The 27842-nt window shown below is 38.6% G+C and overlaps 1 protein-coding gene across 1 annotated transcript; it reads right to left on the reverse strand.

The window, feature by feature from the left end:
- Window positions 1–84: 84 nt before the first annotated feature.
- On the reverse strand, window positions 85–27684 carry plcg2 (phospholipase C, gamma 2). The gene is made up of 33 exons (XM_026927401.3): window positions 27431–27684; window positions 22320–22517; window positions 21283–21432; window positions 20948–21041; window positions 19032–19079; window positions 18862–18946; window positions 18638–18721; window positions 18499–18542; window positions 18301–18373; window positions 17592–17693; window positions 17380–17498; window positions 17173–17258; window positions 15319–15436; window positions 14603–14771; window positions 13553–13648; window positions 12653–12736; window positions 12336–12514; window positions 11850–12050; window positions 10869–10988; window positions 10446–10626; window positions 9580–9648; window positions 9099–9208; window positions 7338–7434; window positions 7156–7222; window positions 6520–6686; window positions 6309–6411; window positions 5993–6196; window positions 5646–5785; window positions 4457–4571; window positions 4123–4302; window positions 2740–2828; window positions 2330–2526; window positions 85–524 (listed from the first exon to the last, which is right to left on the reverse strand). The coding sequence occupies exons 2-33, from the start codon at window positions 22495–22497 to the stop codon at window positions 482–484; spliced, it is 3792 nt and encodes a 1263-aa protein (XP_026783202.1). The 5' UTR covers window positions 22498–22517; window positions 27431–27684; the 3' UTR covers window positions 85–481.
- Between the last annotated feature and the right edge of the window lie 158 nt (window positions 27685–27842).

The raw sequence follows: 27842 nt of genomic DNA on the forward strand, positions 1-27842 counted from the left end.
CCAATTTAGAGTCACCAGTCCACCTAGGAAAAGACTTTAATCTTTTCCTTTTAACACCAGGCATCAAGATTTATCAAAAGAAAGTTCTTTAGCTTAGTTCTTTATTATTATTTCATTAAACAATTGGCAGTAAATGAACCACAAATGTTTATTACACTGCAAACAAATATGAAATGTAGTTTGAGTAAAACGGTTCAGCCAAACTGCTTTTCTTCATATAAAAGCATCTCCAGAATCCCAGCTCTTCACAATAAAGGATTTTCTGCTCAAGTCAATAATCAGTGTCATGGAGCGTCTGACAGCGTTCTCACCCCTGAACTTTCCTCTCAGGAAAGCAAGACTATCACAACTCCCATCCAGTCTGCTTTTATCTGCCTGTTCTGTGAGTTTCGGCAGTAGGGCAGCTGAGCGAGGGAGAGGAAGCCTTATAAATAAAAGATGTGTGGAGGGGTAGTGAGTGAGGGATGTACTGAGCACTTCTTCACGAGTAGAACTTGCTGTTGTTGATCTTCTTCTCTTTCATCCTGCAAGGAGAAAGAGGGCACACATCAGTCTTTTTTAAGGATCGCATACACGCACCTTCTTTAGATGAGCAAATTCAAAACTCAACTGAAAAATGCTGCGTTTGACTAAAATTTCCAACCTCTGACTAGGACAAACCAAAGAAAACGCCCCCACAATGCAGGAAGTCGGGAAGGCCTACTCAACCCTGAGCTCAGCATGTGATGTCAACACAACATGGCTGTTCACAGCATCAACAAGAAACAAAGCAGCACTTCTTACCTTTAAATGAGTTATGCTGTATACACTAGTATTTGCCTCAGATCAATTAATATACAGACGTATTAGCTTGTTAAATCTATAACATCGATTATACACATCACTCATCCCGGTTAGCACAGCGGTAAATACGTCACTCATCCCAGTTAGCACAGCAACAAATACAGCACTCATCCCAGTCAGCACAGAGGTAAATACGTCACTCATCCCGGTTAGCACAGCGGTAAATACGTCACTCATCCCGGTTAGCACGGCAATAAATACGTCACTCATCCCAGTCAGCACAGCGGTAAATACGTCACTCATCCCAGTCAGCACAGCAGTAAGTATGTCACTCATCCCGGTTAGCACGGCGGTAAATACGTCACTCATCCCAGTCAGCACAGCAGTAAGTATGTCACTCATCCCGGTTAGCGCGGCGGTAAATACGTCACTCATCCCGGTTAGCACGGAGGTAATAAATACGTCACTCATCCCAGTCAGCACAGCAGTAAGTACGTCACTCATCCCGGTTAGCACGGAGGAAGGAAATTAAAGAATTCCCACTTCCAAGTTAAGTCAAATGCAGCATAAATGAAGGCGTATGTTTAAAAGTAACAATACAGAAGTAACTTTAAACTTAAATGCCCCTGAAATTAAAATTGGTGTTTCAGAGTCTCCCAATATTATGGACACCAATACAACACTACATCTGGCAAAAAAATTCTAAAAATTGTTTTGGAGATATTCTCATATTAATTTCCTACTTCATCACTTCCAGGAAGATGATCAGCAATTTTTGATTATTTGTATCTAGGCTAAACTTCATGATCGTCCAGTTAAATGCTCTCTAGAACAGTATGCTCCGCCCCTGGAGGCGGGTCTTGCTCTATAGTAGCAGCACATGAGCTTGTTAACAGTAAACATGGTCAGTCTGTGTGTTTTTGGCTGTCTTCCTGCACACTGTTCACTTTTCTATCTTTCCATTGGTTGAAAAAAAACTGATTGGAGTTTATTTGTTATGAAGAGGGAGGAATTAGTACAAGGTTTAGGCTGTGACAGGGGCATTTCAGAGGTGTTTTACCGACTTGGGAGCAGTTCAGTGCTGGAATATATCGCTTCCTGAGACTGAGTGAGTTTCAGGAAACTTAAGAGTAAGAACAAGGCTCTCGTTAATCTCTTCGCTCTTCTCCATGTGTAGCTAGCTCGCTAAGCTACTGTCAGGTTTGTTTCTTTCAGCAGGGGCGTGGCATATCTCAAATATTGGCTGCTGTGACTTAAACACTGAAACTAAACAAACCTGACAGTCAGCGTCACTCTGACTTCCTGTTTCAGAAGGAAATACGTCAACATATGGAATCAAATCACAGCTAAGAAGCCATTTCGTGGGGATTGGAAGTCTCCATGCTGCTGATATGCCACTGAACACTGATGCCTCAAGTCTGACCACTACAGCAAGTTAAGCATGATATTTAAGTGTGTATTCCTGGGGTTCTGTCATTTATGGATGTTAATCAAACAAGCTAGGACATGATGCTAGTGTGAGCTGACTGAGTTTATTGGCACTCACTTCTGCCTGCATGCTTCGTTGATCTTCTGGAGCTGATTTTCATTAGATCTGAACTCCTGCAGGAGGACATCGTGGCGATTCGAGGGTGCAGCACGCTGGAGGCCGGAGTGTGTGTCGTACAGGAAGAGCTCGCTGCACAGCTCAGCCTGTCTTTTCCGCAGTTGGCTGGAGGAAGAGTACAGCTCCTCTTCTGCTTTCTAGTAACCAAACATTCACCAGAACATTTTGAAAAAGAGATAAAATTGCAAATCATGATGAGTAATTATATTTCTATGACTAATTACAGGATATTCGTATTCTGTTAAATCGTGTAGTGTAGCTGTACTGTAGGGAAACGGCTTACAAAATGTGAAATTCTCACAAAGTGAGAAGTCAATCAGACATCTGTGTAGCAAAGCTGACAGACTTACCTCTACCTGCTGGATGTCCACATACACCAGAAGAGAAGCAAGCTCCAGGTTCTCACTGTAGCCGTTCTTCAGAGGAACTGAGCGATATCCTGACAGGGAGAGACACAAACACACACCACTCCTGCTCACCTCAGAATGATCTGTTCTGACATGGATGAAACTAGCATATGTGACACAGAGGGCTTGATCCCTCTGTGTGATAATACTATTACCCATATATTAAACCAATTCATGAGATTTACACACCATATTGCCATCGTTGGGATGTCAAACCAATTTAAATTAGGATTAGGGTACAGCATGCGTACAGGTAATGTAGAAATCAGATTAGATTGGTTGTTGGCTGCCTTATTCACTCACAGTTTAAAACCTGAGCCATCTCAAGCTGCCGCCAAATTACATCAAACAAAATCTTCCTTCTTATATATATATATATAAAAGAATGAAGATTGTTTGTTTCCAGACCAATGGGATTATGAATATTCCAGTTTGTGCAGCACAGTCTGGCAACCCTACAGAAATCCACCCTTGTGGAATTCACCCTTGTTGAAAAACCCAAAGTAAACAAGATGTAGACTTTGGTTAAAAATGAAAAATGACAGGTCTGATAACTAGTGCTATCTAGTGATAGAAGTCTGAAGTGCTGAACTCTGCTATGTAAGAGTGCAGTATTCCGTACACTTGACCTTTTCCCACTAATAAAACAATAGAATAATAAATTACACTTGACAGTCTTGTAGTAAATATAAACTGATATTTTAATTATTTATTTAAACCATTTATAAGGCACACTGTCATGAGTGGCCTTATAAACGGTTAAATGGCTTTATAAATGCTATGGGGTGGGAAAACTTTCTGCTTAAACTGATTAATCATTCACATGTTCTCTTAACTTCAAATGTGAGGACATTAAATAGAATGTTTTTTACACAGAAAACACAACATAGCATTATATTAGATCTCAAAAAAATCTTAAGCTTTTATTTAATGGAGTAAAAAGATATGCTGTAAGGAATACTGTCACTCCCATGTAAGCATTTGCTTGGAATAATGATTCCACATACTTGATTAGACAGGAGACCTTTTCTATTTTATTCTATCACTTAATCAAATTGCATTTTGTTTGCTGGGTAGATTAGATTTTACATAACCCAGACAATCATTACAGCCTGTATCAAATCAGGAATTTCCATAAAATCACTGAAAGGTGAAGAAAAAGTGATTGAAATATTATTCTCCTATGCCCAGTGGCTTATGGAACTAGCCAGTTGCAGCTAGAGCTCCCATCCTCCACTACAGTTTAAACTGTTTTTTTTTTTTAACCACTGATATTTTATGGTTTACAGCTGATATTTTATGGTTTACAGGTCCTGAGTGTCTTACCTGTGCGAATGCCCTTCACCGGGAAGGTAGCCTGAGCGAGAAAATTGGGGTCTGAGAACATGTCCTCCTCAAAAACCACAAACCGCAGGAAGCTCAGCTCTGGTTCATATACAGTGAAGGTGACGGTCTCTGCATCCTGGCGGTGAGGTCCGAGCCACACAGGGTTCAATCCGTTATCATCTACACACACACACATACACTGAAATGCTGCACACACCGTTCCAGACCCAGTTTCTTCAAAATGTTTAACAGTGTATTATTATCATTCATGATTACAGTCTTTAAGAAAATGTTTTGCTAAACTATTGCTACTCATCCATCCCCCATTTCTTACGGCAGACTGTGGTCTTGAACTTGGAGGTGTCGTCTGTCTGGCCACACAGCTCGATCTCCACGAAGGGGTTGGAGATACTGCGGCCTGTCTTGGGCAGATGTCTGGCTGCTAACACCTACAGCAAATGTACACATTACCTAAAATTACCATGGTTCTCAAAATGTAACAATGGTAGGTATCACTACTAACATTTTACAGTTGTTAAAAATTACTTAATTACAGTTATATAATATATATTTCTGTGAGGAGATATTTATTTAGCATTTTTGGAAGGAGTCAGAAAGTCTTCAGGATAGAGGACTTTGCGGTTTCTCGCTAACAAACTGCATTTCTTTGTCATTAATTTCACAAGAGAAAAAAAGAAAGATGGTGAGGGAGTGACTGTTTATAGCTGCTGTAAAGTAAATGACAATAGAAACTAACTTCCTCAACATTAAATGTATGTAAAAAGTATAATGTGGTGTTCTTTATTAAATAACAAAACCATTAACACTAGCAAATTGGTATATTGGTATAAGAGGAATAAAACACTTGCTGTTACTGGAAAATAACCAGCTTCAGTGTGGTAACATGAAACTTCACATCAGGTCACCTCACACCACTCTATTGTTGATTATTTTCCTACAATAGCATGCCCCGTCATGCTTTATTTCTTACTTAGACTGTACGTATAGTCAACAGGTCACTGGAACTGAATGGGTTTAAAAGTAAGAAGTTATTCAAGAAGTTAATCATATCCTAAAAATGAGTAAACATAATATGATTACTGTTATAATACGATTAAATTCTGTTAATATGACAAAGAAATTTTAATCAATATGTAAATAGTCTTGGGTCTATGAGTGAAAAGAATAAAAAGCAGCAACAGGAAAAAAATGATGTATAATAAAACGAAATAAAATGATGTCTCGTAATGTATTTGTACTCCTAATGTAAATCTATTTTGATCATAAGGGAGGGTCCAGGAAAAAGTATTTCTCACTGGAAGGGGTCATGCAATTTAACTACAAGCATCTAAAGTATTGATAATAATGTCACTATTTTATAACTACAGTACATATGACTTTCTGTTTTCCAAACCATCAGGAAAATAAATTGAACTATAATATACATAAGTTGAGAGATATGGAAGAGCTGTTTGTAAAAAATGATAATATAATAGTAGATATGTAATAGATCATAGTCGTACCCTGACAGAGAGGGTGAATTTGACGGTGTTCTTCTCCTGCTGAGGGTCGTAGGTGTCTGCGCGCATGAGCTCAGGCTGTAGCACATATCCTGTGCCTCCGTTCAGACTAAAGAGGGCGCTGTTCAGCTGAGTAAACTTATCTGAACAGAATGGAGACCAATTTTTAACACCTGACCCCAGCTTTCTTATACAGGCTCTCAAACATAATAAACAACAGTCAACCTGGGCAATATTATTTGGTAATATTGTAAATTAAAAAACTAACTCAAAAGATTTGAATATTCCAAAAGTCTACATAACACATCACATTTCAGAAATGCATGCTATGCTTTTCCAATTTCACCCACCAGCAGTTTGGAAGTTGAGTGCTACCATTTGGCAGCCACATGTCCATAGAGCATAGGGGTCATAGTTGGAGGAATCCACCCGCTGGCCTTTGGGGTAGATGCGGCTCAGGGCTTTGCGGTTATACAGCAGGAATTCTCTGGACTTGTTCTTGCTGGGATACTTATTCTCCACAAAGGAGCGGACTTCTTTATAGCTGTAATTTTCTAATAGGAGGCACAGAGACACAAATTCAGTTAGTTCGTAATTTCCTGGTTACATGAAGTTTACTGTCACACAAGCCAATTTCAATAAAATGAGTGAGAAGTTGAAATGTACCAAATCGATCCTTGTCTTTGCTGCGTGGCAGACAGTACACCACCAGATCAGACATTTCTTTGGCCACCTCATCTCTGATCTCCACCTTCTCCTGCTGCTTTTGCTGTATAAAGAAAATAATGGCTGAATACTAATGATCTAACGGCTTTATTCTTATTCGTATTTTTGTACAATGTGTAATTTGGCATGTGTGGGATAACATTATGATTACCTCAAACTCACGGGTTCCCTCTCTCTGAGTGATGTCCCAAGCCACCTGGTACCATTCGTACAGGTCCTCTGTGGTCTCTGTGGCCAAGTGGAATGGCAGTGTGTTCTCTTTAATGTCCTTACTCTGCAGCGTCACCACCACAGGCTTGCCGTGTTTGGCTGAACGCACTGAGGACCCCGATAGAAAGATGGTATTAAATTAGTATGACAAATACCAGCGCAGTGTCAATGTAGTTTAGTAAGTTATAGTTGAGTGCAAACGTTTAGATCCCCTGGGTTTCTGGTTACTGAATGAAAAAAATCACCCAAATTTTACAGAAATTAAGCCAGCAGTTATCTTTATAATCAAGGTGAATAACTGCAAGTGGAAAAAAAACTGGAAAAATGCAGAATAAAAAGCAAGAGACCTGAAAGAGTCATTAGACCCAAGTGCACATTTACATTATTCAGGAATTTCATTCTGATACCGGTATAACACTTGTTGACCTTTTTGTTACAGAAATATCTGTAAAACCTAGAAAAACCTATGCAAACTTTTGCACTCAACCATAAAACACTAAATGAAATTTCATTTTCTTCTTCTCTCTTTTCTTTTCTCTTCTCTTTTCTTTTCTTTAAACATTAGAGAAACTCTTACCAACGTTGCACTTGGAAATATCCACTACACCTTTACACAAGTCACCCAATGGATTATCATCATCAGCCTGAAACAGAAGCAAATTTGTTGATAAAATATGAATTTAAATGACTTTACATAATCACATATACAACAGAATAAAGCACAAGCTCTTGTATGAAAATGAGACAGGTCTTTCTTACCAGGTCTTTCTGCTCAGCAGCAGCAGAGTTTGCAACTTCTTCAACATAGTTTGATGGGAAATAGAGCTGCACCTTCCCACCATAATCACCTTTCCACCTGCAGGAGAGAGACAGACAGAGAGAGAGAGAGAGAGAGAGAGCATAGTCTTTTAGGAACTACTAATTTTACATTATTTTACATTATTATAACTTTTATTTAATAAGCATCCACACATAAAACATTTCAATTCTATCTGCTGCAGTGGATAATTTCACCTGAATACTACAGAGACCTGCAGGTGATTGTAGTGTTTTCTGCCCATCTCGTTTTTAACACATTTACTGCATATACACTCACGGAGCACTTTATTAAGAACACTATAGTAATACTGAGTAGGGTTTCCCTTTGCTCTCAAAACAGCCTCAATTCTTCATGGCATGGATTCCACAAGATGTTGGAAACATTCCTTTGAGATTCTGGTCTATGTTGACATGATTGCATCACGCAATTCCTGCAGATTTTTCTGGTGCACATTCATGCTGTGAATCTCCTGTTCTACCACATCACAAAAGTGTTCTATTGTTTTCAGATCTGGTGACTGGGAAGGCCACTGAAGAACACTGAACTCATTGTCATGTTTATGAAACCAGTTTCATGGTGTGACATGGTGCATTATCATGCTGGAAGTAGCCATTAGAAGATGGGTAGGCTGTGGCATTCAAGTGATGATTGGTTGGTATTAACAGGCCCGAAGTATGTCAAGAAAACATTCCCCACACCATTACACCACCTCCACCAGCCTGGACTGTTGACACAAAGCAGGTTGGGTCCATGGATTCATGCTTTTGGCCAAATTCCCTACCATCTGTGTGCCTCAGCAGAAATCAAGATTCATCAGACCAGGCTACATTTTTCCAGTCTTCAACTGTCCAGTTTTGGTGAGCCTACGCCCACTGCAGCCTCAGCTTTCAGTTCTTGGCTGACAAAACTGGAACCAGACCAAGGTCTTCTGCTGTTGTAGCCCATCTTCCTCAAGGTTTGACATGTTGGGCATTCTGAGATGCTTTTCTGGTCACCACAATTGTACAGAGTGGTTATTTGAGTTACTGTAGCCTTTCTGTCAGCTCAAATTATTCTGGCCATTCTCTGTTGATCTCTCTCATCAACAGACTTTTCCATCCACAGAACTGTCACACACTGGAAGTTTACTTGTTTATTGCACCCTTCTGAGTAAACTCTAGAGACTGTTGTGCATGAAAATCCCAGGAGATCAGAAGTTATAGAAATACTCAAACCAGACCATCTGGCACCAACAATCATGCCACGGTCAAAGTCAGTGAGACCACCTTTTTTCCCCATTCTAATGGTTGATGTGAACATTACCAGTAGCTGCTGGCCCGTATCTGCATTATGTTATGCATCGCACTGCTGCCACATGATTGGCTGATTAGATAATTGCATGAATGAGTAGGTGTACAAATGTTCCTAATAAAGTGCTCTGTGAGTGTATACACCTATATATACAGCATTTGTCAATCTCACTATCTGGTTTCACCCAGAAGAGTATGAGTTCCTTTTTCAGTCTGTTTCTTCCTGATTCTATCTCAGCAGGTTTTTCCTTGCCAATGTTGCCTCTGGCTTGTTCATTAGGGGTCTATATCCAGCTTGATTTCTGTAACACTACTTTGTGACACCGTATATTGTAAAACGTTATAAACAAACAAACATAAATAAACTGAATTAACTCTCATTACAAAAAAAAAAAACCTGGAGTGTCTCACCATCCACTGCTCTCTTTGGTAACGTTGTGGATCAGAGCGCCCTTGCAGAAGCTGAGCTCGTCTGGCCGCATGGCCCGGTAATCATAAAGAGCTTTCACTGTGCTCTGAGGCTGCAGAGAAACATATCATCATAAGATCAGGAGCTGTCACAGAACAAGCTAGATGTTTATGCAAACTTTCAGCACTTTTGGAAAGGGTCTCAAATTAAAACAGTGAATCACCCTTTGACATGTCAAATATGAACGTGCAAGATCACACACTGCAAAGCTACATAGCTGGAGGAGAGAACATAATCTAAATACGCTCAGGCATGACACTGCTGTATTAGCCGTGGCACGTTTCCTCTTTACTAAAGATCCATTTCCTATCTGAGAGACAGTGATAGCAAACAAGTACTTTTCCATCTTAGGCTACTGCTAATAATGTAACATGGGGCTTCACCGGATTTCAACATGTGTGTGTGCTGCATGACTGTACATACCGGAGATGGTTCAATTTCATTGGCCTCTACATACTGCTTGCTGTCATAAATCGAAGCACATTTGTCCGTCTGCAACAAAATAAATGAAAAACCGTTTACAGAAAGCTCCATTTTATTATCACTAGGGCTGCATCGATACCACATTTTTCAGAGTGAGATGTTTTCTGACACTCGTTGATACTGATAATGATAATGACATGAGTAACCTACAGGTGGCCAACCTGAGCTCACAGAACACAATGCCTTGAACTGCACTTTAACGCATCAGCAGAAAGGACAGGAAGCGTGCGTGTCTCAGGGCTCAGTGCTCGCAGAACTGAAGTGCTCTCAAGCATGACAGTTTCTCTGCACAGTCACTTCATTGCTCCATGCTTGTGAATACATTTGTGTGAGCATTCTGTGAAACTGTGCTCATTTTTAATAGCCACGCTCGGTGATACTGCTCTGCTTGCTCACGTCTGTCATCTTTTCACTCTTTATTAAAGCCATTATTTAAATGCCATAAAATGTATTATCAGGTTACTTGTATATTAGTACGATGCTCTAGTAGCTCCTCTTGATATTTCCACAGCGCACAGGCTGCAGGTTGCTCTGTTTTGACTGCCATCATTAATTCAGAAATACATCCAGATCGCTGTCAATTTTGTGTCATCTCTTCATTATGTCACATAGTACTACACGGTATTAGATGTTAGTATTGAAGCATTTTTACAAGTATGAGAAAATGATCATGGTATCGGACCAATATCTGATACCCGTATCTGTATTGATGCAGCCCTAATTATTACTGACTACATATCTTGGCTACACATACTTTGTTATGTCATTTTGTAAATGAGGTTTTGAAACATGACAGAAGGACTGACCATGCTGAAGCGCTTCACTAGCTCTGGTGTGACTGGGTAGCGCAGTTTTGTCTTGCGGTAAAGAGGTTTCTTGCGGAAGTAGTTGACCAGCTCCACCAGACTCTCAAACTCGCTAGAGGAGCCCAACACAAAGAGGGATCCATCTTTGTGGATCCGACAGTGCTTGACCATGCCTTCACCTCTGCAAGACCACAGAATCCCAACAGTTTCATTCCCCCTCGTTAAACTCAGTCATGCAAACAAAGTCAGCTGACATTTTACTGGTGCAAAAATAAGAGCGCACTAAAGCCTCATTCACACAGATTTTAACATTAATGCAAGCTGAATCTGTGAACCACAATATCGTGTTCAGTTCCTTGATGGAGGGATGATAAGGAAGAAAAGTGAGTGAGAGTAAAAAGAAGACAGAAGCTATAAGAGCACCTGAAGGTGATGGCGTAAGAGTCTGATTCTTCCCTCTGTCTTATGAGGAAGGCTCCATCTCGAGGGATTCGCAGTAGGTTGTCTTCTGCCTCACCTCGACTCATGTTACTGTAAAACCACCTGCACAGGAGAAAAGCACAGTATTATCAAAGCGCTGCTTTAACAATGAACACATCTGAAACCATATTTAAATAAGTGCTATGTGGTGATATGTGAGTAGTCTTCCTTGGAACAGGGATGTGTGTGCACTATAGGGAACTATTGTAAAATTACAGTAACGCTGAAACAGCAAACTGTTGTTTCACAATACAGCAGATCTCTCTCCTGTGGGATTTTAAGACGCAGTGCAAAAGACCAAAGAGGCTATTCTGATCAACTGATCTGAAATTGTACTTTTAAAAGGTGTGGTTTTCCAAAAAAAGAAATCTTATACAATTTTCTTCGATCAGAAAAAAAATGTTTGTTCCTAACCTTATGTAGTTTAAGGTTAATATAGTTTATTTTTACCACATTTTCTCCTGTATTTAATTTATAGCTTAACCTTATTTTCAATTTAGTCTGTGTTAAGCACAGCTGGATTTCTGTATGAGCTAAGCGGGGATGAGATGCTGCAACCTGAGCATTCAATTCAGCATTTAACTACACAGTGAAATTTAGTTCTCTTTTTTATAGAGTACAATAAATCATACTATGTTCTAAACCTTATCTCAAAGTCCGTGTTGCATTACTTATGACCCAGATGTGGTTTATAGCAGATATTTACAAAAAACATTATGAGTAAAACTTCCATTAATCGGTTAGCTATTTTAGCCTTGCTCCAGTTCTAATCTAAATGAACAAATATCAGACATTAAACATGTCCTTGGCTGATCCACTAGATTTGAGGAAAGTTGTATATTTAATGTTTGACCAAATTGTTCCTTTAGGTAGGGCACAGTTTTCATAGACTTTTTCTTATTGGTGTCCACAGTAGTCACTGACCCTTCATTGAGGTGCATGTTGGGCCGCGGCACAAAGTCAGTGAGGCGCAAGTTGAAGTCATGGCAACGGAGTGGGTTCTCTCTGTAGTGCTGGATCAGAGCATACACGCTGGGGAAGTGCAGGTTCTCCGTCAGAAAGAATGCGGTGCTGCCCCCGTCTGAGGCTGAGCGAATCCGGCAGTGCTGTACTCTACCACTGCGCCTACGCAACACACAAACACAAATGATACAACCGCTAAAAATTTATACTAGAAATTTATATAACTATACAGAAGTGCCAAAATGGATGCCTGTGTCTGTGGAATATGGTTCTGTGTGTGGAACAGTTATGTGAAAGAGGCTGGTTAGGAATATTCACAACATTATAATTCATATATGTTTTTGGATTCCATACAGTTAGAAGTATGTTATAATGAAAAGATTAAAGCAGCTGAATTGACTGTTTACCACTTGAACCAGACTTTTTTACTAAGCTTGCTGGACGTACCAGAAGGACAATGTGCAGTCAGTAAGGAAGGTGTCACTTTCTCGCACCAGAAAAGTTCCATCTCTGCCCCCAGACTCAAGACAGAATTCCTGCAGCAGTCTCTCAGCTCTCTGCCTGCCCTCAGCCAGACGTCCGTGGAACCAGGGCTCCGAACGGTGCAAATCCACACTGCTTATACCCTGACCATGAGAGCAGAGGACACAGCAGCCAATCAGAATACGCTTAGCCCTGACGCAAAATTCACTGAATTCAAAGGCTATGTTTTGCTTTTAAATTGTACCATTCTCAAGAACAAATATAATTACATCCTGAATTACCTTCCCAATGTCCTCATCTGGCTCATTCTCCTCTGCATAGTACAGTTTGTTTTTGGAGATCACACAGTAGTGCTTATACCATGTCTATAAAACAATTATACACATTTGTCATACACACTGAAATGATGTATGAATGAATGTAAATGCATACAGTCAACTCCAGAATTATTGGCACCCTTCAAGAGAAAATGAAGAAATGCTTGTATAACATAATCATTATGCACAATGCTTCATATTTTCAATCAAACTACTGGAGGAACTATTTAACCTCCCTCTGATATAAAACATTTGCATAAAATGTCTTTTTTGCTCTATTTTTGGTTCTCATGTGATAAAATTATTGTGAAGAATACTTTATATGAATAAAAACAAATCGTCATTTTTTTTTTCTTCTTAATTTAATCTGACAGAAAGAGGACCCACACGGTGTGTCTGTAAGGACCCAAATGTGTAGTGCGGTCAGATAAGCCCGTGCACATCATCGACATGTTTCCTGCGTAAGAGGAAACCCCCAGTGGTGGATCATTGACCCTCAGGGGCTATTTTGCAGCTGGTGGTCCAGTGGCTGAAAATGGATCCTAGCATTAATTCTGTTAAGCACCAGGATATTTTAACCATACACCTAGATGCCTCTGCCAAGAAGGCACCACTTACAACTAGGATGTAGATAGAGATTTCAACAAGATAATAACATTCAATTGTGGAAACGTAAAAAAAAAAACTCTTATTGTATCTATTATTCATTTTATATATTAATATTTATGAAGGGTACCAATAATTCTGGAGTTGATTATACAATCCAGTTAGACACACTTCTGCTCAGTATTAGTAAATTAAACACTATCTATTAATTTAAGGCCATTAAGTCATTAAGGTGGTATGATGGAGATTTTGGAGCACCTCATCAATGGGGTCCCAGATGAAAAGTTCTCCCTGCTTTTCTCCTCTGGACAGGTCTTTCATTCCGATGGTCTCACCGATATTCAGCTTTTTATGCTGTTTTAAAGAAGAAGCAAACAACCACATGTTATCCCTATATTCAAACTACCTACCACAACCTAGCAGCCTACAACCACTGCTTCTTTTTCTCCTAGCCTGTAACTACACTGTATTTCCTGTGTCTGTATACATGGCAGCAGATGAATGCATACTGCAGCAAATATAGTTTTCAATGTTCATTTTATATCTGCTTATACAATAGAAGCAATGATTTGTAACAGTGTCTGACATGAACTGAAAAAAAAAATATATTGCCAGTGTTTTAACACAAAGAGGCCGTTGACCAATAATCTAGTTTTATTTTTTAATAGTTTTTGGTTTTGATAAAAAACTGAATTTTAAAATATTTAAGTTTCCATTGAAATATGTTTACATAATTTTCAATTCCAACTACCACCACATTACAGTGGGCTTTACAACTGACCAATCAACAGCTCTGCTTTAAAAACACACACACAGTGCAGATGCACACCGCAGGACTGCCCTTTCTCTCACTCACTGTATCTTCTTCATTTCTCTATTCTCTTCTTTTTATATCTCCTTCTCGTTTTCTCTCTATCTGTTTATCAGCATTTTGTCTTTTCTCTGTCCTTATTTCTATTCTTCCTTCCTCTTTGTCCATTTCCTTTCTTTCATCTGTACTTCTATCATTTCTTTATGTCATCCCTCCATCTCCTTCAGCTCCTTGTAAGGAAATGTAGATCTAGATTAACTATTACAAACACCTCACCACTTAAACCATTAACAGATATATAAGCCTATAAGCAGGTTTTCATGTAACCGCTTGAAGTTATTTATGCTAATATATATTATTCAGTGAAGCTGCAGTGAAACTAATATGAAAGGTATGTAGTTACAATTGACCTGGAACCTTACGAAAGCTGACACAGCATCTGCTTTCCCGCTAAAATCCAGCATACTTTAGTATGAGTGGAGTTATGTAGTGAGTACCTTGATGATGATCTTGCCCTTGAGCTGGTTGGGCGAGGGCAGCTGCTCCGCTTCCAGCTCCACAGGGTCAGTGAGCAGCTTGTCCTGGAACACTTCTCTGAAGTACTGCGCCATCAGTTTCTGCTGCTTCACATCACAGTGCTCTTCTATGGACAGCACCACGGGATACCTAACCACAGTCACAAGCTGCATTCACAAATCTGGACACACATCTGCCATCAACATAACTCCCAAGCATTTGATTTGATCATTTTGATGTAATTATTTAGATTTAGATAAACAGGGTGCCGTGAAAAAACTCATAGTGCTGTGAAGACATGAAGAAATTCAGAAGAAATGGCCTGGGTGTAAATATGATATCCAGTACTATATAAGACAAGACTTGAATAGACTTGAGCAAGCTAACAATGTACACCAATTGTCAAAACCAAACAGAAAGATACATCATAATGTTGCCACTGTGTGTGAGAAAAACCCAGAAGAGATAGTATCATGTCAACTGTCCTGTCTGCTGGCCCTCCCCCACTCATAAACAAAACTTTCACAAAGCAAGCATGGGGCAAAGTGATTCCTGCCCTCTGTTAGAGCTTGCTGTAGTTCCCCTTTTTGACACTAGATGCAATAATTACACTAGAAAGCTATAAAGGAACCAAATCAATGTCACATCAGCTTATATGGGGAAGGGGGGGGGGGGGGGGGGGGGGAGGTTAACTTACTCAGATGTTACAAAGGCATGATCGTTGATAGCCTTCACCACGTCTTTAAACTTAATCTTGGTTGTTCTTGTCCATCCGTGGTAAATGATGGGCTCCTCTGGCCCATTCCAGCAGTCCACTGTATTACAGCAAGATAAAGCAGTTACTTTTGACAGGCCATAGAACAAAACCTTTCTAAAATGTATTCACTTCTATGAATGACACTTTGCAGTTTTATTTACTTTATTTGTGCTTCTACTAACATTTTGCTTTATCAGTTATATTCCTAAATTATTAGGATTATTCTGGTTCAATCTGTTGTGCTTTGAGCTTATCTAAAGGTCTGTTTTCTGCACATATTTTCAGAGGATTATTAGGGTGTCCTAAACAATATTTCTGAGAATGGGGCAAGTGTGAAAGACATGAGGAGTCAGATTTTTGAGAGTAAAGAACAATAAAAGCAACCTGATCACATGAAAACAAGGCTAAAGTGGTTGGATTCTGCTCATTCTGATGTTTTGTACAAATTAATTCGAAAAAAACGGTATGAATGTTAACCCTGTTCATGACCCTAACCACTGCATCATTTCATATGCAAACTGTTACAAATTTCAAGGTGTCCGTGCATGTTAATAGCTGGTGTGTTTGTGGACCAGGAGTGAGGAGAAAAATTGACTAAACTTTAGTACTAGCTAGTTTTAATTCATTTTCAAGTAGCTCAAGGATAAAAGACATGGAGAGGAGTATTGCAAATGCAAGAGACCAAGAAGCACTGAGCTATATCATTTAGAGAGTTTGAAATTTTTTTGCCACCCTCAAATGACAAATGAAAGACTGGTGAGATCAACACTTGAATGTATTTGTTTTTTTTAATGGTTACTTAATCACATAGACATTCCTTCATTAATATTAACAACCAGAATTCAACAGGCTAAAAATTAACAATTAAACTTAGCCTGCCTCAGTAATCTGTGAAATTGCTGCACATATTTTAGGACTACCAAAAAAAAAACCTGCTTGAATGAAACGTAATATGAGGCTATAACGTACAGGTTATAACGAAATGGCACATTTCACTCACCAAGGAGGAGCTTGCAGCTGCTTTCATTTTTAATGCTTGTGCTGCTATGAAAGGCATCTCTGTTTTGTGCAGACTGCATCGTACCATACTTACTACCAGTGGTTTTATTTTAATTTCTCTCTCGTTGTTGCCATCGTTAAAAGATCTGTCTACAAGAGAGAGAGTGTGGCTCTCACACTCAAGAGATATGAACTTGGCACGAAACAACATTAAACCTTTTTTTCACATTCAATCTGGCTCCGTTTGGCTTCCAATTATCTAAGTGAAAGGCCTAAATGTTGCAAGTGAAATCTGTGAATCCATTTTTGTGTACTTCCAAACTGCCTCAACAATGTTGTGGCTGAAAACAGCTTTGCACACAGTGCTGTTTCAGTGCTGCTGTTTACATTTCTGTTATTGGTTGACTAGCCGAATATAAAAATCCAAATTGATAATTTGTCATAATCAACATTATTGATTATTCAGACTAATTGTTGAAGCCATAACTGGTTTGGTTAAAGTTTTGTTATGAGTTTTTTTTTTATTTTTATAATGTCAGTTAGGAGCACTGCACTGGGTCTTTAATGTGCAAAAGAATCAAATAAATCAAGTAAAATTAAATCTATAAGGTATCGGACTATATTTAAGGCTTCACTGAGTTTATAAAATGCCTTATTTCCTTATTAGCATGAATAGCCTGTCAAAGAATATTCTCTCCCTACCCCTTTATTTTTAATCAACTACTGTAGCAGAACTATAAGAATAGTTATAATATGAAAGGTGCCATATAATAAAGGTGTATTACTGTCACTAACACTCAATGCAGCGGCAGCCTAGTCTCAAGCAGCGCACATAGGCCTCTGTAGAAGACTCGCTGCGTAGCTGGTCACCAGTCAGATAGCTGTAAAAAAAAAAAAAAAAAGTGACACGTATCACACTCTGCAACAGGAAGTGCCCCATAAAAAGAAAGCCACTGTGTTTCAATGTGGCTTTGTGAAGATTTCTCAGAGGTCCATACTCACGTGTTGTGAGACGAGTTGATCCAGTAGTGAGACAGAGGGTTGTTCATGTCCAAGCTAGACAATTCGGAGAACTTCTCATCCCAAATGGAGTTCTCTTTTGAGAACAGAAAGCTGAGGAACTAGAAATAAATGATAAAAAACAGAAGTTAAGAGGTCCAAAATTACGTAAAGGTACTACAGTGTAGATGTAAATAACCTTGAAGATTTTGTACCTCCCCAACTGTGAACTCTGGATCGTTGGTCTTTCTCATGGTGTCATCGATGAAAATGGTCATCAGCTCTCGCACCTGGTTTGTGTTGTTAGCCCAAGTCTCCTGCAGAACAAACATTAAAAAAATGTATTAAAATCTCAATTAATCGGGAGCGGTTTATTACCATAGGTTTTGGTGGGAAAGGACAACATTAAATAATGACATAGCCTCAGAAAAAATTAAGTAAACAGGTTATCACACTTGATTCACGCTATAGCTTAGAATCCTGTGAGTAACCCTGTAATAGTCAGTTGACAGTCAACAAGATTTGAATGGATTTGAACAAACTAATTATGTACACCAATTTCCAGTGAGAGAACAGAAAGTTTGAATGGGTTTTTAAAGAAATTCATCTGTGTTTGATATAGCCGGTGTGGTTACCGTCGCCATTTTCACAGGGTGCGAGGCAAACACAAGACAGGTATTATCATCAACTGTTATGTCTTCACTGTCAGAGTGATCCCTGCTCCAATGGGCCTCTTCTAGTGCTTGTTGTAGCTCCTATTTTTGCCCACTAAGTGCAATAATAACTCTATGGAGCTAAATGGGGTAGTGAGTATTCTGCCCCATGATCACTATAAATTCTATAAAGATCTATAAAGATGACCAAATCAACAATGGAACAGCTTATATCTGTCAAATAGCATCTACACAAAGACATTATTCTTACTTTTTGCTGATAGAGAAGGAATCGTTGGAAGTCATATAGGAGAACTGCAGAGGAATCTGGCCTATCTGTGTTACTACAAATACAAACACAACATTCCCATTAAAACTACAGACAACACAATTATTACAGGCTAATATACAACCAACACACACTTTATTATGTTTGGTGAGCAAAATAAAATGAGGGACTACATCTCACCCCATGATGAAGGCACAAGACTCCTTTTTAAACTCATCCAATATCTAATAAACATGCAGTACAGTACACATGCTTTAGATCAACACATAAAAGTGCATGGTTTAAAGTGAATAACTTATAAATCAAGTGTAACACTCACCGACTTCTGGTTTTCAAACATTAACTCATTGTATAACTTGTGAAACTGCTCAAAATCAATGGTGTCTTTCTTCCCTCCAACAGCCTGGAAACAGGACACAAATATACACTCACATTGTTCAAGAGTTTAATATATTTTTGAAAGTTGGCATCACTGGGATTCTGAAATGCTCCACAGGTTTAATATTAATGTAAAAGGTGGCTCCATGCTTGGTGTATTAGTACCGTGAGTCTGTCCTTCAGAAATCGTCCTCCAGGCACTTTATAGTTGCTCTGATTCAACAGAGACTTGACCTCCTTCTGAGTGATGCTGTGGAATAAGACAACATTTCCTCAGTGCAAATTTTAACATGGAAATCATAAGACAAGAGGGCAATTAAGTGGAAGAATAATACCTGTTTTTCTTGGTTTGATCAACAGAGTACATCTGCTTCCGCAGCCAACTACACAGGAGAAAAAGCTCACAGTCAGTGCATGAACAGGAAACAAGGAGGCAGCGGCAGTATGAGTGAGTATTTATACTCAATGTATATGTGCTATACTCACTGGCTTTTTATCAGATAAATCTACAATATACAGTAGGACCTTTTGCAGGCATACACTTCCTGACTTGCATATCTGTTGCTGTGTACAACTTTTCAGCCTCATTTTACTATAACCATTAGCAGACCACATGAATATCACTGACCAGATATTATTTGACTTGTGGACTATTCTCTACACAGCAATAATAATTACATGTTAGTGAAATGGTAGTGTCTGTTTCTGGTTACTGGGGTTTTAAACAGTGCGGTTGCTAAGTTAAGAAAAGACTGCCAATAAAAAATATCCACCCAACACTGGTGCTGTGGTCAGAAACCAATACTGATAAAGCCTCTACAGCAGAGTTACTAGGGCAGGGGATGCAAATGGCGGACCGTGGTCATAAATGTGATCCAACAAAGTATTTCACCTGGCCAAACCTAGCTTTTAAAAAAAAACTGTCGCAGAAGCAATCAGTGAGTAAAAAAAAAAAAAAAAAAAAAATGTATGTAGTTCAGTGATTTCAGATTCCTAAATATGAACCACTGTGGCTTCTGTAGCCCTACTGCAGCCTATCCAATCACACACATTTATGTAAATTATTTATGTGCAGGAAGCTCATCGGACCAGAGACTAGCTACAGAGAGAGCGAGAGAAGTCAGAAAGGGATGTTTTTCATTTCATTGGTCTCGTCTAAAAAAAAAAAGTCAACAGCAAAAACAAAATGTTTAAAGAAGAATGGACAGAGAAGTATGCATTAATTTTCCCTGCTTCAAGTTCAACACAGACATCTGCTCAGAATAGAGGTGTGCATCAGAAAGTCGTGGATGAAGGCGGTTTTTACTTAATACAGTATGAGGCTTGACAATTCATTAACATGGGAGTGTACAGGTTGCTCAAGTGGCTCTGTGCGACACATTTACAGCATCAATTTATTCATCTTCAATAACTGCTTTATACTGGTCAGAGTCACAGTAGTTTAAAAGACTAATGTTATTATTTATATATTTTGGGAAAGAGTGCCATCTAAGTTTGTTAGAAAATATCACAGGCAGGTACAATCTAAAATAATAATTATATATAAATAAAAACTTCAAACTGCCTTATTTATAGCCATGAAATAATCATTAATGGTTAAGCATTAAAAATTAACTTAGCTGAATACATTACATCCGGTCTAGAGGTTTATGGTGGCATTTTAGAGAGTTTGTGAGACTGTGATGGAAACGTCAATGTCACATTAAATTACAATTTAATAAAAAAAAGTTAACATTGTAATATAAAATTGTAACCATTATCATATATTTTACAAAGCAAGAGAAACATACTCATTGTACTTAATGTAACCTACTTAAAATCTCAAGGAGAACTTAAGGCAAATAATACACGTTAAAGAGGTTCAGCTAAAAAAAAAAATTGGTACTCAAGAATGACAGCACAAATTTTGCGAGGATGAAGATTAATAGAAAAAAGAGCTATAGTTTATGATTGTAAAGCATGGTAGGTGTGTCAGTAAGTCACAGAGAATAACACATAAAACGTTATGGTTGCTGATGTATTTGATACACATACCAGCACCACAACCACTGAGATGCCACTAATATGTCAGCAGCAATGCTGTGCTAAATATCTTGACCACTCAAACTATATCTGGTCAGTGGTGATTCTATGGTGTCTCTTTTCAATGATGCAATCATTAGTGACCACCTGATAAAATGTAGCTAAAATAAATAAATAATGTTCCTTAATCAACTGGCAATTCAGTATAAATGTACACATATAAACATACCTTTCTATAATTTCTGGTGTATAAGCATACAGTGTCTCTTCTCTAAGCAGCTCCAGTCCTCTTAGCCATTTCTCTGCATCTTCTACTGAGTCCACTGTAAAACAACACACACAATCACATTCAGATTCATTACAACTCATTCTGCTTATTGATTTGAAATACCATCTAGAAGTGCATACATTTTATTACATGCCACTGTTGTGATGTTAAATGTCATTCCAGTGCACTGAATATAATAAAACAATAGCATTCAGAGAAAGACATCAGTGATATCTGGAGATGATTCGCACAGCCCTGCATTTAGCCCTGCATTTAGGCCATGGAGACACACTCACCCCCCAGGCTCAGGGTATTAAGGACAAACTGGGAGCCGTAGAAAATGGTGAAACACGTGTTGTCTACATGCTTGTCCTTGCTGTCCTTAAATCTTTCAAAGTCCTTAGAGTTTTTTCCTGGACGTATCTCACGGATCTCTGATAGGTCCACTATAAAACACCAAAACAGATTTGACCAAGGATCATAATCATATAGCAAGCCACAGACCAACAATTTAACATGTCACAATTTATAACCTTCCCAATGAAATCAAATAAAAGCAGCAAAAGTTTCCAAATTTATTCAAATTAAAAAAAAATGTCATAATGTCTACTCTTATTGAGGAATTCCTAATATCACCTAATTTATGGAAATTTAATGGATAAATCCTCATAAAAAACTTGTACTTATGAAAAAAACTGAGAAAAACCTGCAAACAGAATATGAAACAGTTACAAGAGGATTCTCTATTGCACACTCGGGGCAGAAAACAGGAGTTTAAGTTCAGTGAGGAAAGGAAATAAACAAATGTGAAAGAAAACAGATGACTAAGAATAGTCAGTGAGAGAGGGTGATGGTGCAAGTAGACTTGTGAAATTTTAGATAACAGAGGTGTCATAACACTATTTATACCAACTAATACTATAATGAGATTGACTTTAAACTAAGTCATTAAACTAAACACACTCTCTAAAAAGAACGTATAATGATGAGACAAAATATTATACTGTGCTTCTGGGGTCTCTTTTCTCCTTAGCTACAGAACAAATAATAAGAAACTAAAGTTTAATGAAATTGTCAAATGCTTGATATTAGTAGCAGCCCTAGACGTGAAATGGGCAATGGCACCACAGAGTTTGCTTTGCTCTGTGCTTTAACACACCTGACTGAACACATCAATCAAGCTAGGTACATTTCCATTCTGCATTTTGTAGCCTTCCTTGCCTGAAAATGTACTACACTGAGTATGGCAACAAGATTTCTTTACTCTGATCCACGCAGCAGCTAAATCAAGACCCAGGTCCAGATCTAAGTAAGTCCAGGATGAGTTACTCACACACTCCATCTGTTTTGCCAGCAACACGCGTCCACGCCACCTGCCTGGTCTCCATAATGACTTGTACACTGAGCCTCTCCATTTTCTGCCTGTACACAGTCATTATGATCCCACTCTCGAGGTAGCGCTTTATCAGACTTTTCTGATACTCCGTCAGGTCTCCGTGTCGCCCTGCCATCTTGGCTTCTGGCACACACACTGGTACACACACACACACACAGAGTTCATATATTTAGAGTTCATGTATTTACCATGCATTGCTTGCTTTGCAGCTTAGAAAATGATGATGCAAAAAATGGCAGTTTCTAAGACAGTTCTGGGCAATGGGCAATTCTGAAATATCTGACAAAGCAACACTTAGGGTATGTTACTAAGAAAAAAAAGAACGTTGCATGTATTGTCTTAACATGTCTATTTGTGTCATTTTGGTCTTCGTGGCTGGTGAGACTGACAGTAAAGGTATTGTGTACCACACAGAAAGACAAAGTGAGAGGACAAAAATCAGCAGTAGACAGCTAGCTCTCTGTGGGTTTAATTAAACAGTATACTTTTCTCTGTAAAAGTAATACATGTCTGTTTTTCATAATGCTTAACCACGACAGGCAAAGCAGGCGGGGACGCTGTTCCATACAAGAGCTCGCCTTTGCATTGCAAATGAAAGTGAATAGCAAATCGTGAAGACCCAGACAGTTGGGAGATTAGAGTCCTTCAGCTTTAGTAAAGCATTAACCCAGTGAACTCAGCAGTACGCCTCTAGAAAAAAACTCTCTTGTCAAAGCAAGAGAGAGTGAGAGAGAGAGAGAGGTAAAGTGCGAGAGAAAAAAATGTGTTAAGAAACATCTTCACATACAGTTGAGTGCAAAGGTTTTCAACACCCCTCCCCAGTTATTGATCTATTTAAAAAAAAGTATTACAAGAAGTTACAAATGAAATGTGGGTGTATCCAGCAACAGAACAACAATCCAAAACACAGCAAAAGCAATAGAAAAAGATTGAAAAAAGCATATTCTCTTATAACTGATATTAGGAAAAAGCATTTTACAATGTATGAGCTGCTCAAAGCATACAAAAAAGACTGGAAGCCATTTTACAGGAAACCAGTGGGCATACAGGTTATTAGGGATTTTTTTTTTAATCACATTCAGAAAGTACAATGAAAAGGGATTTTTTTTTACTATTAATATCACTAGTACTAATAACACTAGTACATTATTTGATTATTTTTGTTACTTGTGATAACGAACACACATCTGTGAAACCTTACATATTAAATGCTACTTAATCATTGTTTGACTTCATTTTGTGAGAGAACTTATGAAAATATGTGTACTCAATTGTACACTAATACAATTAATACACATAAACCAGTATTACCTGTGAAGGAGGAAACAGAGTGAGACAGAAAGAAAGAACCTGCCCTGGGCCTACGTTAATGCCTTAAACTCCCAGGACCTATCAGTAGAGCCACACTTTCATTATTCTCTTATGGGTACATACCTTTTTTATTCATTTCACTGTAGTTAATGAATAATTTGTAGTAGTTACTGAATAATACACTTTACAAGAAAACACTGAATAATAAGCCAGGAGTTTAAGGGCTTTTTTGCTAAATCCCAAGCATCTCCCCTATGGTATAGATGACACTATTTTATGCAATATTCTCAATTGTTTTGCAGCCAGGAACTTCTTCAACTGTAACATAATTTGCACAAACCATCGCAACACATTTTATAATTGAATAGTAATACAATTAAATCTCCAATATGACCAATAATATTTTGGCGACCCATTGGAGCCATAGACGCAGCAGGTAGTGAAACTGCCACAAAGCTCCAGGGTCCTTGGTTCAATCCTGAGTTCAGGTTACTGTCTGTGTGGAGCTTCTGAGCATGTTCTCCACATGCTGGTAGGTGCACTAGCTGCACTAAACCCTAGGTTTGAATAAAGGTGTGAGCCCTGTGATGTCTAGTACAACCATCCATTGTGTGTCTCTGCCTAACACCTAGTGTTCCTGGGACAGGTTCTTGATCCACCTCTACCCTGACCAGGATAATGTGCTTACTGAAAAGTGACTGAGTGATTTGAGCCATAGAGGTTTTTAATTTCTTAACTTTCCAATGATCGACTACATTGGATTAAGATGACATCATTTGTAACTTGTTCTCACTTATGGAGGTATGGCGTAAGTCCATTTGATTCAAGCTCCAAGTCAAACCACCTAATAAGTTTAGAATTTCAATAATCAATGTAATAACTTATAATGGTAGTTATGATTTCTGACATGGTATTAAAAAAAGAAGAAAAAAAAAATCCCCTTGGCTATGCTTCACTGACCTCACTTTGAAAACCACAGCCCTATATAGTTAACAGAGGAGATATGCGGGATACTTCCTGTAAAAACTACGCAGTGCTAAAAAAAAAAAAAAAGTCCAATACACACACACACACATTCAACAGCACATCTGTACAAAAATAATTGTTCAGTCTGGTTAAGTCTGGTGTCCATATTACAAGAAAACACAGCAAAAACTAATATCGCAGGCCAAATGTGATTGAGTTTAGGCACATAATGATCAGTTATGGCAATGATAAGTGTATTAGGACCCCAAATGTAATTTAGTTTGGGATGCTTGTGCAGCATTTGAGTTAGGAATGGCTCCAGTCCCTGTTATACCTGAGATCAGGTCTCATCAGGTTTGAGCTGAGGCTGTGTTCAGGCGTTTAGACTTAAGCCTTATTCGGATCAGATTAGTTTTACATGGGAGAAGGAGTGTACAGTGGATATAAAAAGTCTACATACCCTGTTAAAATGGCAAATTTTTGGATTAAAAAAATGTAACCAAGATAAATCATGTCAGAACTTTTCCCACCCTCAATGTGAAATTACAATGTGTAAAAATTAAGTGAAAAACAATCAGAAACATTTTAGGGAAAAATAGGAAAAATAAAAACATACGATAACCCAGTTGCATAAGTGTGCACACCCTTTTATAATTGGGGATGTGGCTGTGTTCAAAATAAACCAATCACATTCAATCTCATGTTCAAAAGTAATTAACATACAGCTGTCATCAGTGCAATTATTCTGATTAACCCCAAATAAAGGCCAGCTGTTTCTGTAGGATTTTCCTGACATCTTCTTGGTTTCATCTGACTGCTGAAGCCGTGATCTACAAAGAGCTTATAAAGCCTGTACAGGGTCTCACTGTTGAAAGGAATCGATCAGGTGAGGTGTACAAAAAAAATTCCAAAATATTAGATGTACTATGGAATACCGTGAAGGCCATCGTCAACAAGTGGAGAAAATGGAGCACCACAGTGACATCACCAAGACCAGGACATCCCTCCAAAATTTACGAAAGGACAAGACAAAAACTTACCAGGGAGGCTGCCAAGAGACCCATGGAAACATTAAAGAAGCTGCAGGAATATCTGACAAGTACTGATTACTCTCTGCATGTGACACCGATATTCTTCACATGTCTGGGCTATGGGGTAGGGTGGCTAGACAGAAGCCCTTTCTCACAAAAAAAAACATCCAAGCTCAACTAAATCACCTCAAACCATGTGGCAAAATGTGTCACGGTCTGACAAGACCCATTCCAAAAGATATAATAATTCTATAATTCCATAAAGGTATGTTTGGCACAAAGAAAAAGCACACCACCAAAAGAACACCATACCCACGGTGAAGCATGGTGTTGGCAGCATCATGCTTTAGGGCTTTTTCTTCAGCCAGAACTGGGGCTTTTATCAAGGTGGAGGGAATCATGAATAGCTACAAATATCAGTCGATTTTAGCGCAAAACCTTCAGGTGCCTGCTAGTAAGCTGAAGATGAAAAGGCATTTCACCTTTCAGCATGACAATGACCCAAAGCATACATCAAAAATCAACAAAGGAAAGGCTTAACCAAAAGAAGATCAATGTTTTTGAATGACTTAGCCAGAGCCCAGACCTGAATCCAACTGAAAATCTGTGGAGTGACCTGAAGCATGCTGTGCACAGGAGATTCCCTTACAATCTGATAGATCTAAGAGCGAGAAAATATTGCCAAGTCAAGATGTGCCACGTTGATAGACTCTTTGCCAAAAAGACTGAGCGATGGAATAAATTCAAAAAGTGCTTCAACAAAGTATTTGTTTAGTTTTTTTAGTTTTTCCTTTTCTCCCTAAAAAAGTTTCTGATTGTTTTTCACTTTACGTGTATAATTTGCAAGTGCACATGAAGGGTGCGAAAAGATCTGACATGATTTATCTTAGTGCCATTTTAACAGGGTGTGTAGACTTTTTATATCCATTGTAACTGTTACCGGAGTATCTCTAGAATTTTAGTCCTGTCCAAATCTGTCATGTCAGTAATCTTTTACAGACTGTGTGTGCATGCATCTATAATTTCTATAAAAAGGACAAATAAAAATAACTCCAGATAATATATATCCCATCCAAATTGATGACGTAGATGCAGTTCTTTACATCACATTATCCTGTAGTCTATTATTATGTTCCTTGTTGTGTACAGTACTCATCTTGTTCTATGATATGTGTTTGTGTGTGTTATTTTAAATCATTTTAAATGAGGTTATCCCTGTTATTCCATGGGGCTTTGTGTCTCAGAATGTCAAAGTGTTAAATAAGTGTAAAACAACCCTGCTGAAAAAAAAAAAAACAATAGAAACCATCACAGAAATTCTAATGGTTTCCACTACAGACACCACTACAAACCAATCAGCCTTAATGGTATCCATTAGACATCAAGAGAAGAGAAGGCAGTATAGGGGACCCTATAAGGGACCACTAGGGTTTCCATTAAAACCAGCAGAAATTCAGTGAGGGTTTCTATTGTTTTTGTTTGTTTGTTTGTTTGTTTTTTTCAGCAGTTTAGAACCGGCTTAGGGTCATGAATGCTGTCTGAACCATAACAGCTTTCCATAACATCTTATAATATACACTTCTGTCTACTTCCTATAATAAAAAAGTGCCCTCGCCCTCTCCAGCTCTCCATTCAGTACAGTTTATACACAGCGACCTACATACAATGTACGAAAAACTTCTCTTCCCCTTTTACAGTAACTTCATTCCACTACACCGCAATTAATCAATTAAAACTCACCCGCGTCCAAGCTGAATACTGGTCACGTCGAAGTACAGTCCTCCCCAACACACAAATTCACATTTTATATTCAGGAAAAGCTCCAAAACTTGTTTTAAAAAAAATAAATAACACGGTTTTCTCTCAGCTTAGTTGAGCAAAGTGCTCAGTTCCTCTATTCTCTAAACACAAGGAAGTAAGCCTTATAAGCTACGTCCCGGAGCCTATACTATTGTACTAAGTAGTGTGTCAGTGTAAAGAGGCAGCAGAGTGAACTGACCCGTCAGTTGTGACATACTATGAAGTACGGTAGTGTGCGGTTTGGGACGTGGCCAATAACCTTAATAAAAAGACACGGAAGTGAAGATGCTATCGATGCAAATCACCACTGAGGAAGGGAGAGCGGCGCGTAGGGTTTAGTTTCAGGGCTTTA

This window comes from Pangasianodon hypophthalmus, chromosome 6 (genome assembly GCF_027358585.1).
Source record: "Pangasianodon hypophthalmus isolate fPanHyp1 chromosome 6, fPanHyp1.pri, whole genome shotgun sequence".
NCBI lineage: Eukaryota > Metazoa > Chordata > Actinopteri > Siluriformes > Pangasiidae > Pangasianodon > Pangasianodon hypophthalmus.